General features: G+C 32.5%; 1 protein-coding gene across 1 annotated transcript in view; it reads left to right on the plus strand.

Moving 5' to 3' along the window:
• Positions 1–312: 312 nt before the first annotated feature.
• LOC132716374 (Fanconi anemia group I protein-like) overlaps positions 313–14,133 on the plus strand; it is a 38,692-nt gene continuing 24,871 nt past the window's right edge. Inside the window, 8 exon segments of the mRNA XM_060699639.1 lie at positions 313–362; positions 8,919–9,026; positions 9,539–9,614; positions 10,657–10,787; positions 11,564–11,649; positions 12,372–12,497; positions 13,110–13,275; positions 14,051–14,123. Of these exon segments, the coding sequence (XP_060555622.1) occupies positions 8,943–9,026; positions 9,539–9,614; positions 10,657–10,787; positions 11,564–11,649; positions 12,372–12,497; positions 13,110–13,275; positions 14,051–14,123 (742 nt within the window). The 5' untranslated portion in view covers positions 313–362; positions 8,919–8,942.

Here is a 14,133-nt window from a genome sequence, read left to right on the forward strand (position 1 = left end):
TTGTAGTATATCATACGTATCAAAATAATTTTGGTATAAAATGGGAGTGAAATGTCTTCAAGACGTTTCACTCCCATTTGGGAGTGAAACGTCTTGGTGTGAACCGTCTTGGTGTGAACCGTCTCAATAGTGAAACGTCTGTCTACCGCAAATCCCAGGAGAAAAATTATCAACTAACATATATTTAAAACCTAAGCAAATCGGTTTATTCTCTAGTTTAAAAATGAAGAGGATAATTTAAGAACACATCACGACACAACACGAGCTATAAAGTTAAGTTCGCCATTTCTTTGTGGTATTTGCCCGTTCTTTGTGTTCATTAAAATTCCCGCCATATTTGATGTTTACAAACAAGAAAACTGGTGATTCAATCTTAATATTCGCAGAATGTAAACTTTAAGAATATATAAAACAGTATCGTAAATGTAGAAGTTTTAATAGATCTGGTTAGATTATACTCTGAGCATGCCCTTCTCCAGAATTCGAACCCAGATTTTCTAGATACCTGCACAGGCCACAGGTGCTTGAACAGGCTTACAGACACTTCACCCCCCAGACACTTCACCCTAGGCCCTTTTTTGCAGACAGTTCACCCCTCAGACAGTTCACCCCTCATTTTAAGAAATTTGATTGAGACACTTCACCCCTCATTTTTTTTTATTTTGTGTTTAACAATTATTTATGTAAATTATGTTAAATACATTCAATAGTGATTTTCGGTTTTTCCCAGGTTTGGCACGTTTAGCGACGCCATTTTGTATACATGCGGCTTGGATAAAAGCCTGTCAGTCGGACAGATCCGGAATAAAAAATTGTCGGACCTGATCAAAATTTATCTGACATGTCCGTCGGACCGACGTATTTCGGGAAGTCTGAGATAACCGTTGAATAAACAACTAATCAACATGTTGAATAAACAAGGTGACATGCCATAAACACTTAATGGATAAAAGTGCCATGATATATCATTTGGCAATACATTGAACCAATTAACCTAAATCAGCTTAAACTTAGTAAAAATAAAGGTATACTCGGTTCCTATGATATCAAGGGTTCTATGATATCAAGGTATTTAAATTTTCTGAAACTACTAGTAAAAGCAACACATGATGATGCTGATATTTGTAAAACTTGCACACTAGATTCATTTTCATCTGCCAATAAATTTAATTTGGTGAATAATGAATATATTTGTGGCAAAAAAACTATTTTGTAAAACCTTCATATTTTACTACCATTTTCCTTATTAATGGTTTTTACACAGTCAATTAAAATATGTTTTAAATACATATACTGACATATAGTCTGTTCATATAGTTTTAATTTTATAGCAAGTTAACTGTTGGAAGTTTTTCACAACTTTACTTGAAAGTTTTGACCCATCTATCCTTCCATACTTGCTTTTTTGGGGATTACCTTGATACCGTAGTAACCTCCTCTGAAATTACCCAAAATGGCAGACATTGAAAATATTTTAAAAAATGTCATTTTTATTGGTTCTTTTGAAATAATTTTTTGACAAACAGTTCAGGAAAAGGTTCAATTATAAGATGGAAGAAAAATCTCATTCATTTATGATATTTATATTTAAATATTTTCCGATAAATGATAAGTACCTTGATATCATAGAACCCCGGGCTAATAAGCAAAATTTTTAATCAATTAGATCTAATACAAAAAATAATAAATATAAACATTTATAAGCATTTTGTTGTTGACCAACTTGTTTTATTTACTTTATAGAAAAAAATTGGATGAGGGGTGAAGTGTCTTACTGATTTTGGGGGTGAAGTGTCTTAAGGGGTGAAGTGTCTTCAAAATTTGAGGGGTGAAGTGTCTGGGGGGTGAGGTGTCTTGCTACCCTTGAACAAACATAATTTTTTATGTTCTAAATGCTATAGCTATAGGTCTATACTATAATAAGATATCTTAATATACATATATAGGCCGATTATGTAAAATATTTCATTATTGACTAGCGCCTGTGGCACAGGCGTCAATTTCAGTGTTTGGCCACCCGGCACCACAATCAAAACTAGAAATCTATATTCTAGCTATATATAACATTAACAATTGTTTTGATGGAAAATTTATTATTTTATCGGTTGTTTTGTATTTGGAAGTGGCTAGCCGTACAGGCTTGTACAGCTAGCCAAAAGTTCTAGCTGTATGTTACGTCTAGCCAGGCAACAATGCATTGTCTAACCGTAGTCCAACTAATTGTACTGCGCGACGAGATATTGTGCTATTTTCGTGTCTGGGCAATATCTCGCCTCTACGTACAACATAAAAAGTACCTTTTCTGTGGTGAAATTTGCGCAGGGATTTTGAGCTCAAGCTTTGGACCGTGTAAAATCGTATTAGAATTCATATTTGAATAAATTTGTTACGATACATTTAAAGATTATTCATTTTTACATCAGTTTCATGTTTTATTTGTGAAAATCTTCCTAACATAAAGATTTTGATAGAAAAGTAAACACATGCACCATCAAAATAAAGACATCGCCGCTAATGTCACGTGACATATACACTGTTGATAACTACACTGGTGTGTATGTGGTACTGCGTTACTGAGAAACGACGAAACACTCTAAGTAAAATATCAAGTTTAATGTTATATTTAAGACATTTATTTATGCAAAAAATCAAAAATTAATAATTATGATAGGTTGAATATAGTATTTTATTGGAGCAGATGCACAACTTATTCGTTATTGTCAGAGCGTTCTTAGAAATATCAAAATCATTATTATAGTTTATAGAAAAGCTACTCTGTAAATGGACTCCTCACTAAACCGTTTCTTGTTTATAAAAAAAAATATTTTGGTCAGCTTTCCAAGGAAATATAAGACATGGGACCTATTGGTATCTATAGAATTTTTTTCCACGGTTATGATGGAAATAGGGATATGATAAGAGCAGAAACATGAGGTTTATATGTTTAAAGAGCAACGTACGGATTCCTAGTGCCTTTGCGACTACGAGAAAACACCATTCTAAGGAATTTAACAGTCTGTTATTTATAATCAGGTTGATTAACTATTAAACGATACTTTCAATGTTCAAAATAATTTTTATCAATAATAAAACGAATAAGCGTCAAACGCGGTGCCTCGACATTATACATGTATGTGCGAAAACAAAATTCCACGTAAATTTCTTTTTTTAAATCTATTCACGCAGGCCCATAATTCTGGATAGTTTTCTCCAAAAAGCTTTCTGAAGATGTTTTTTAGAAAGAAACAGACACACACAAACGAAGGTATGAAAATTGTTTTAAAATGACCGGGGTAGCAGAGAAAAAATACTCGGAAATTTATTTCATGAAACAGGTGCCCCGCCTTATTTTGCTGTTGTTATTGTTTTTTGTTTTGTTTTGCAAAAGACTTTCATAATGTTGGTATACAGTAAATATTTATCCCATACAATTGACTTTTATGCTAAGAAATTATTTTCTTTTATAAAATACATGCATGGCGAGGTGAGATTTGAAGAATCAACGTGGTTATTAGTCCCCTACCGGTTTAACCGGAGGGGACTTTAGGTTTACCCTCCGTCCGTCTGTCTGTCAGTCCGTCAGTCCGTCCACAAAACTGGATCCCGCGATAACGCAAAAAGTACTGAAAATATTTTTATGAAACTTGATATATGGATAGATGGCAGTATGGAGATTATGCACGTCTTTTTTTCTTCTTCCTATGTTGAAAATTCTGGTTGCTATGGCAACAAATAGTCTGAAAATATGGCAAATTTAACACATAAACTGGATCCAGTGATAACTCAAAAAGTACTGAAAATATTTTTATGAAACTTGAAATATGGGTAGATGGCAGTCTGGAGATTATGCACATCTTTTTCTTTTCTTCCTATGTTGAAAATTCTGGTTGCTATGGCAACAAATAGCCTGAATTTCAAGATTTCTGATTTAAATTTTTCAGCTTTTTCACTATATGTTCTTTATTTCTTAAGGTGTTTACTTCAAACTTTAAATATAAGTTTCTGGTCATCAAACCACATCATATGTGACAAGGTTTATAACTCTAGCACAAAAAATATCAATATTACCTCCCTTGAACTTAGATTTTTTAGGGGAAAAAAATGTTGTCTTTTTTAAATAACTTCTTTATTTCCTAATGTATCTACTTCAAACTTCATATATATGTTTCTTATTATCACTCGACATGTTTGAGAAGGTTAAATACTCTAGCAAGACTATTTCCAGAATTATGTCCCCCTTGAACTTAGATTTTTTTCGAGAAACTGGTATTTTCACTCCAACTTCTTCATTCTTTATAGGATTTACTTTAAAATCCCACATCGTAATAATATGACAAGGTTGTATAAACATAATTTCCTTACTAAGCATCGAAACTTAACACATTACTGTGATATAGACAAACTTATTAGTCCCCTACCGGTTTACCGGAGGGGACTTTAGGTTTACCCTCCGTCCGTCTGTCCATCCGTCAGTCCGTCCGTCCACAAAACTGGATCCCGCGATAACGCAAAAAGTACTGAAAATATTTTAATGAAACTTGATATATAGATAGATGGCAGTATGGAGATTATGCACGTCTTTTTCTTTTCTTCCTATGTTGAAAATTCTGGTTGCTATGGCAACAAATAGACTGAAAATATGGCAAATTTTACACATAACCTGGATCCCGCGATAACGCAAAAAGTACTGAAAATATTTTTATGAAACTTGATATATGGATAGATGGCAGTATGGAGATTATGCACGTCTTTTTCTTTTCTTCCTATGTTGAAAATTCTGGTTGCTATGGCAACAAATAGACTGAAAATATGGCAAATTTTACACATAACCTGGATCCAGTGATAACACAAAAAGTACTGAAAATATGTTTATGAAACTCGACATATGGGTAGATGGCAGTATGGAAATTATGCACATCCTTTTCTTATCTTCCTATGTTGAAAATTCTGGTTGCTATGGCAACAAATAGACTGAATTTCAAGATTTCTGATTCTAGTTTTTAAGTTTTTTCACTATAAGTTCTTTATTTCTTAAGGTATTTTCTTCAAACTTTAAATATAAGTTGCTTGTCATCAACCACATCATATGTGACAAGGTTCACAACTCTAGCACAAAATTTATCAGAATTACCTCCCTTGAACTTAAAATTTTCATGAAAAAAACATTGTTTTTTTTAATAACTTCTTTTTCTGAATGTATCTACTTCAAACTTCATATAAATGTTTCTTATTATCACTCAACATTTGTGAGTGTTCAATACTCTAGCAAGACTATTTCCAGAATTATGCCCCTTTTGAACTTAGACTTTTTTTTGAGAAATTGGTAATTTTTACTCCAACTTCTTCAATCATGATAGGATTTTAAAAATGTTATATTTTGATAACAGGGATGTTTAAAAAATAACTTTAGAGTGTCCTTCAGTCCGTCTGTCTGTACATAAAAACTGTTTCCTGTGATCACTTTTAAAGAACTTTTTCAACAAATTTACTTAAAATAGGAACCTAAGTGAATGGCCAATGGCCCTTCAGAATGTTGCTTGGGCTCTTACCGGTAGGGGACTTATGGATTGCTTGCAATACTATGATAATTGCTTGTTTTATTATGTTTTGTGGTCGATATTTTCAAATACAGACTTCATCCTCAAATTCATTATAAATGGCAATACACAGGAGTGTATGACAATTAAAGAACTTTTTGAGGGACCGGTAGGGGACTACTGTATTGCCCGCAATACTATCAAATGCTTGTTTTACAATGTTACATTTAAACAAAACGCTGCGCCGCTAATTTCTTTCACAGACACTTTGGAGCTTTAAAATCAAAATAAAGTGTATATTTGTCAATACCAGCACATGTACTGATCATATATGTATAAAAAACTAAATATAAGCCATTTTGGAAAAAAAAAAAATATTTTAACGTCTATAATAATACACAAGATAAAAATGTTCGCCGGAAAAAAATCCGCACACCTGCCGTCTAAAACACCATGTATTTTATTCTGTTTCCAATATTTTCACAAAATCCTTTGGTCCATCGACACAAAAGATATAAATCTTCAAGATGATGGTCAATTTTAAACTTCAACGGTCATATAAACAATGCAACTGGCAACATAAACATCGAGATTATCGCCGTTTTACTCCATTTACAAAATCTTTCGACAAATTCAAATGTGGCTCCATATACATTTTATTTGGATTTTAAAGGCGTTTTGAGCTTCACACCCCAAGTGTCTGTGATTTCTTTGATTCTTGTCCAATCTTATAAGATTTAAGGGTTATGCAACAAGTTTACTTATTTTAAACAATAATATGATACAGATTGTTACTGCCCTAAATATAAAAGGTGTTGCTTTGGAAAACGAACTTATAAAATCGGTAATAAATCACGGCGCCTCCTCAGTTCTTTTTTCTATATTTTTTTGAGTTTTTGATAAAGAACGAACATTAAGATTTTAACCTTCCAGTAAATTTAGAAAGAAAAACAGAAAAAAAGTTCCTTATAATTAAATGCAACAACTCAAAACTTAAAAAGTTGGCATATCTTGCGTAAATTCAAAGCGTATTGGTAAGCCGGGAAAATGTACTGAGGAAACTCGGGACCGTAACACATTTAAATTCTTAACATCGTTTAAACAACTTTCATAAATGTATTATAGAAAGAAATTTAAGCATAAAATTATCGTCTTTAAAATAAATCATCAAGTATATTTATAATTATAAATTGAAAAATGATTACATGTAATACAATCTAAAAATAACTTCTTCTCAATTTTGACAGTGTCAGCATGGAAAATTGTTTAACTGATTCCGGAAAGGAATCACGGCTCGAATTTAAAAAACCAAATTTATTTATTTAAAACTTAATCTTATAAATTTATAGTTGACACAAAGAAATTAAGTAAGGAAGAAACAGGACTGCGCATCAATTATTACTAGTGTCAACATTTCCGAAGTGTATATTGGCCAGCCTACCGGTGTCGGCGTTGTGGAATACATGTAGTTGACACATTTCAAAAATAAATATTAGGTTGAATATATTTTCTATACCGGGACAAAACTTTTCTGCAAAACTTTTCTGGAACATCGCTTAAACAACACGAAATATCCAGGCCATTACGATCGACATGCTATGATAACAGTCTTTTATTACACGGATAAATGGTACATGTACACAGGTTCTTTCAGATACAGACAAACGAAAAATGGATGCTCGGAGTAACGAGTTTTATTTTTCTGAAAACAGTTGAGGAATGAAAAATTAACGCAAGAATTTACCATTTGAATTCTTTCATAGCGTAATGCACGTTTGAAAAACAAAACTTTCCTATAGGCAAGGAGTTGCTGTTTTTAATACACAGCAAGTTGTGACTAACATAACTATACTAACATAGATAATACTACAGATTGATGAAAATATACATTTTAATGAAATACAGTATTTTGTTTATCCTTAACCTTTAATAAACATATTTATAAAAAAGAGGACTAAATTAAAAGTTACCCCGCATCATTTTAAAGATTTCTATCATGAATTACAAAAGTATTTAAAGATAATTTCCTGGCGATTTATTTTATTGTAGCAATAAATATAATTAATGATAACATCATTTAAGAAAAATTTCCTCTTTTTAATAGTTTTACATATTTTTTTAGCCACGCAAAAAAATGACAACATTCACGCAAGGTACCGAACAATATCGATTTTTAGCGTACATGTTACAGTACTGTAGCAACATCACAATATGGCGGCGTTGTTACACAAATGAGACGGTGAAATGAAACTAACGTGGTTTACTTTATTACAAGTTGATAGTCTGGCACCTTTTGTGCTGTTAATTCCTTAAAATTGTATTGTTGAATAAATTCTTAGTTTAAATTGTCTGCATTTTCACATTTACATCGAAATCCACGTTTCACCACAGAAAGGTCTCCTTTTGGTTTTGACGTTAAAGCGAGATTCTGCCCCAGAACGAAAATATCTCAGAATCAAGCTTTGGCACGTCAATATATTTTGACTATGTCTAGCCGTATGGCACTCTTCAAAATTATATGAATGTCGAAAATGCTTTTGTTATTTTGTGTCTTTAATTGGGTAATTTAACTAAAAACCCGCATTTGTCCATGTATGTTTACTTTAATAAAAAATCAAAAGGTCAACCGTTCACTCCGAAATAATGACACATACTACCTGTACCTTACCTCAGACACTGATTTGTTCCATCTAGTTCATCAACAGACACTTGGTCCCTGTCCCCATGCTTGTGTTGCCCGCTATAATTTGTCAATTAAAAAAACCAATTTAAACATAGTTGACTGTAGTTCATTGTTCTAACAAAAATGTTGCACCAGAAGCGGAGTGGATATGGGTTCATGATTTGACTAATAAGTCATAAAATGTTATATAACATCAATTTTCAGATTTTATTGTACATTTTTTTAGTGAAAATAAAGCAAAATCTTACTTGTGCCCTCTTTCCCTTCTGGATCTGGCAAAACCACCTTTAGAAAAAGCATGAGCCATTGTCAAAATTTTGTATCTCCCTCTGGTCTTAAGAAGCAGATGTCTCACTTGTGTTATTAAAATAATATTATAAATAATAAAATTGTTATTGAGAGTTGCCTAGGATGGAGTTAGGTAGGATTTTGGGTCTTACCAGTAAGTGTCTCAGTCCAAAACTTTATTGATTGATTTATTTCTGTAGTATATGTAATATATGGCAAACTTTATGCATTTTTTTTGACTTTATGAATATCTCCATCTATTAAGGACAACTTTACAGAATAAAAAAGGCATGGATGTTATTACTGCTTCTATTCTAAAACATTTACGATTTATGTAGAGTTTGAGGCTAATATGACCTTGAAACATTTTTGTGGTAATAATGTTAATGTGAAATGTTGTTTTGTTTAAGGTTGCATTTTCTACGGTGGCAGAAATGGATAAGAAGATTATCACCTTTGCAGAAGATAATAAGATAGAAGAGCTGGGGGAATGTCTAAAAACAGTCAGTAATGATGAGGTAATACCAGAAACATAGTTATCATATTTGATAAGTGGAAATGGTTTTAACTTTATTAGAATAAGACTTGAACATGGCCAAGAAAGTGGTAAGAAGCTTGCTCAAGAAGTAAGAGATCCTTGGTTTTTCTTTTTCCAGATACTAGGGGCAAACGAAATTCCATATGTTTTATGTTGTTATACCTCAAAATCTAGAGGGCATTTTTTTATTTTTTAAACTGTTTAGAGCTTCTTGTATAAATCTTTGAAGCTATTTTAATTTAAGTCTTATAAGATGACCCAATCATTCATGAGCACTGGATTTAATACAGTCATTTTCAATAAAGTGAAAAGGAGAGACTTGTTTATTGGCATTCATTTATATAAAAAAATGTTATGTAAAGGAGGTGTTCTTCATAGAATAGAATATTAAGGTTTATAAAGTAAATTTTTTTTTCAACAATCAAATATTTTATTTGTATTGAACCGGTATATAAGGTATAATTTGCTTTTAATGATTGTTTACTTTGACAGTTGTGTAAAATGATAGAGAGGAAGGTGTTGAAGGGGAGAAATGACACATTCACTCTTGTCCGAGCAATATTGCTAGGTAAGTCTAGATTTGTGCTGAATTTTCAGGGCTTTTTTTCTTAGGTAGGGGAACTTGCCCTTCTGTTAAATTAAGGGAACTGAATGAACTGAATGTTTTGAAAGAATTTTTCAGAGGGGAAGCTGTCTTAAAACTGAGCTCCTGCTGTAGAAGGAAGAAAAGCTCTGAGGCTGAGTTTAATATGATGACTTGTAGCAGCTACCAAAATAGCATACTTTGGCCAATTTTTCAGCTCTTGGCAGTACAACTAGACTCCATACTGATATCGTTGTTTACTTTATTTACTTAGATATTGATATAACATCAAACAGTCTAAAGTCTTAATTAGGGCTAGCCTTCCATGGTTAAAGATTAATCATGCACTTAATTGACAAAAAATTCTCCTTTTATTTAAAAAGATTCTCTCCAACAATGACATAAAATGAATTGACTGTGTGATTTTCTAGTCTTCGTTTACTTTCAAAAACATAGTTTTGTATCCAACTGCGTTCATCTGGTCTAAGTACATCTCGTATGTAATGATTTTATGAATTGTTTACAGATACAATTTACATCATTATGCATGTATCTTAGTTATAGTGTTACATCATTGATAAGTTAAAGAACCAGACAGGAACCACATAGTGTTTGAACTGATTTCAAAGAATGCTTAAGAATATGACATTCTGAATGACAATAATGTATATTGTAGATAGAAACAAGCAATTCTTATGGTGTAAAAATGAATAAATTACATTAAAAATCATATTTGTTTATTAACATATTAAAATATTTCCACATAGGTTCTTCATACTGGAAGTTTGGGAGCCATTTACTCCTTGATTTTGGTTTGTGACTTCCAAAATTTAATGCTTTTCCTTCTTTACCTATATAATGTGACTTCCAGTGTCAGACAATGTGCAGTCTCTGACTTCCAAATATTGGAACCTAATGGAAGCCCTGCATTTCTAAAACAAAGAATCTAAAAAAAAAAACCAACAAATCTGAGCTGTGTATTAGTATAAAATATAAAATCACCTTCAAGGATAGTTGTTTATTGTAGGTTCACCACCAGACTGTACAACTTCTGTAGAAAGAAGGTCTTGTGTGTACAAACAATGCATAGAAGCTCTTCAGAAAAACGATATGAACAATAAAATGGCGTCGGAGCTCGTCGGTCTTCTGATGTTAGAGGTACCTTTAACCAAATATATGCATTTGAGCTTAATTAATCTGTTTATAGTTATGCAAATTTTATAATATGCATTAATAACATATTTTCATAACAGTTTTTAGATATCCAATTATTTTGTATTGTTTATGGATTTAAAATAGTAGATTTACGTAAAAGCTTAAGACCAATATTTGAATTATCATTTTTCCTTAACCATCAATCTGCTGGTGGCTACTGAGTGTACTCATGTAACCAGTGCAGACCATGATCAGCTAGGACATCTGTGCAGTCTGATCAGAGTCTGCACTGTTTGTTAAGTTCAGTCAATACATATTTTAATATTGTCCCTTAAAGAGATGAATGGCTTTGTCCAGAGTAGAAAATAGACAAGTCCTTTTAAGATATTTAGTGCATTTAGGCTTTAAAGATAAGGGTTACTATTTTTTTAGATTTCTTGTCAAGACTAAATGAAAATGAAGGGGCATCCATGGCCAAGTGGTTAGGGTCATTGACTTTAAACCGCCCGCTGCTGTGGATCTCTATAGGCACTTTAGATTCTTTCTTGTGAGGATGTTATCAAGCTTGCTCCTGGAATGTTACTGGTTCTACTCAGGTGCCTATTTGTGCCTGAAATAATGCACAGAAGGGCACCTGAGGGATTCCTCCACCAGTAAAGCTGGAAAGTTGCCATATGACCTTTACTGTGTTGTTGCGACTTAATACCCAACCAAACAAAAAATGATCATGAGAGCCAAAATACCAATAAAATACACATTTGTATAAATTTTATTTTTAGGCTGATACATTACCAGGACCAACTCTAGCAGAACTTGCCAGTATATATGTTGATGGTATCAAGTCAGATTCCTCACAGTCAGGAAAGTAAGATATATAATGTTTGATAAAATAACAGCTAATTTAATGCTACATCCTACATGTAATTGCCTAAAATGTCCATTGCTAAAGAAAATTAATGGCAACAAAAAAATGTGTAATATATACCTTCTGTCCTTTTTAGGTTTTCTGACATTTTGAACTTGTAATCATGCATTTGTTTCTATTCCAACAGCCAGTCAGGTCATCTTAGGGAATTTAGTGCCTCTATCCATATTTGTGTCAAATTTTGTTTATACCAGAAATAATGCTCTAAGCAATCAAATAAAGCTAGAAAGCTGATGTGGTGTTGATATACCCTTGACATCTGCATACTCTATTAAACTTAAGCTATTTTAGTTTTTTCTTAGTAGTCAGTTGCCAGAAGTTAAAAAAAGCCTGCCTAAAACTTGCCATGACATGTGGGGACACTTGTCTACATATGCTAGAAACTCACCTGTTGAAAACAGAAAATTACTGAAAAGTTGCCCATGAATGCAGGAAACTTGTCTGCAAATGCTGGGAGCATGCTTGCAAATACCAAAAGCAAATGCTTGAAAACTACTTGCAAATACAGGGTTTTGTATGTGTATAACTGAAATAATATTCAGAATCCATGCCTCATTTTCAGTTATTTACCATCTTTGAAATGTATCCTAGTTGTTGCTGCTGAAATGTTAAAACTTAAAGCTGCTAAACATAACTATTTAAATAATGTATCTTGTTTACAGAGCCTTAGAATTGCTGCCAAAGATATTGTCTGCAATAGCTTCAAAGGAGAATATAGTGTATGCAGGGAACCATATGAAAGGCTCAGAATACAAAAGTCATGTTCTTAACACCCTATGTTCATGCAGGTTTTGTATACACTTACATTTCATTAACAAATACACAAGTTTTTATTTTGAATTATACAATAAATACATGATAAGTATTATAGTAAGAAAATCATGAATTTGTTTCTATAATAGTCTTGCTTATTTCAATAATTAGTCTTCATAATTTCAATTTTAAGCTAAATTATCTGGAAAACAAGGGAGAACTGTTATGCTCACCCAGGCGTAGGGGTGTGCATCACACTTTGGTTAAGATTTTAGCATGCAAATTTGTATGTCCAAAACTACTGAAGAAAATGGGTTGGAACTTCACCCACTTAATTGAGAGCATAATAGGAGGTCATTGTCCAAGGCCAATAACTCTCACTTGGATTTTGACAGAATTATGGCCCTTTTTTAATTTAGAGAAAATTTTCCAGGCTCTGGTTTTACATGACGGCACTAAGAATAGTTGAACACACTGTACTACCAACAGCTCCTTTTAATGTTAAGAAAGAGAATGTGTCAGAAATTTTAGAGAGTAACACCCTGGTAATAGCATTATAATCATTATAATCATTGTATATGTTTAACTTATTTAATGTCACAATATCATTTTGGTGTATATATTTTCATTTGGTTGTTATGTTGCAGGTGGGACCCAGGTAGTGTTGTTAACCTAGCATCTATGTTTAGAGATGTCCCACTCACCAATGAAGAGCTGAAGTTTGTTATAGAGAAAGTGTTGAGAATGTTTCGAGAGCTAGACATGGGTGATATCCCAGCACTTGTTTACCAACTACTCCTGTTAGCTACTAAGGTAATACAATAATTTTGATAAATAATGAACACATATATACTTACTTGAAAATGCTTGGTTTGTTTTCAGAATAATGAATCAGCTGTAGTAATAATGTCTTAAAATAGTCTTGTTTTAGCCCTTACTGTGCTGTATTTATTTAGAGCAGCAATCAGTGTTAACACATTACTTCATGAGCATTTTGTGAAAAATGGCTGTTTTCATTGAAAAGTCTCCCGTTACAAGTTCAGATTGATGTAAAACTATAAAAACTGCTTCAATACTAATCAAACTTGGCACAAATGTTGACTGGACCATTGACTTTGTAACAACGTGCTCAGTCTTAAATTTCCTGTTACCATGGTGAAACTGGGCATTCAATCACTTTTTGCGTTGATTTTTTTCATCAAACTTGAATTTTGCATTCCAAAAAAGAGGGGGTGAAAAGGTGTGTTAAAGGCATGGTATTCGTGGTAATGGGTTAAGATGAATCCGACGTAATAGGCTTTGTCCAATTTCATTCAAATAATTTTTCTTTTGAACCTTAAATTTTCCTTGTCAAATTAAGTTTTTAATACTTTCGTTCAAAAATTTATATTTTATTTTTTAAAGATTACATGTGATGTATAAATTGCATGACCTTTTACTGTTTCAGATAAACGAATGGCTATCAATAATGTTTGGTCAACATGGCTACAATTTTGTTATATTATTTCTTATTCATTTTTTTTGTTTTAGATGTGCTCAGAGCCCTCAGTTATGGTTTTTAATAACAAGCTGTGTCTTTTAAATTTAGGGGCATAAAAAGCTTGTTCTGGAGGGTTTATAACTTTTTCAAGAGGATAGGCACAGGGAAACCCGAGGGCAACCGGAATCAGG

The sequence above is a fragment of the Ruditapes philippinarum genome, unplaced genomic scaffold (genome assembly GCF_026571515.1).
Source record: "Ruditapes philippinarum isolate M1 unplaced genomic scaffold, ASM2657151v2 ctg1776_1_1_1_1, whole genome shotgun sequence".
NCBI lineage: Eukaryota > Metazoa > Mollusca > Bivalvia > Venerida > Veneridae > Ruditapes > Ruditapes philippinarum.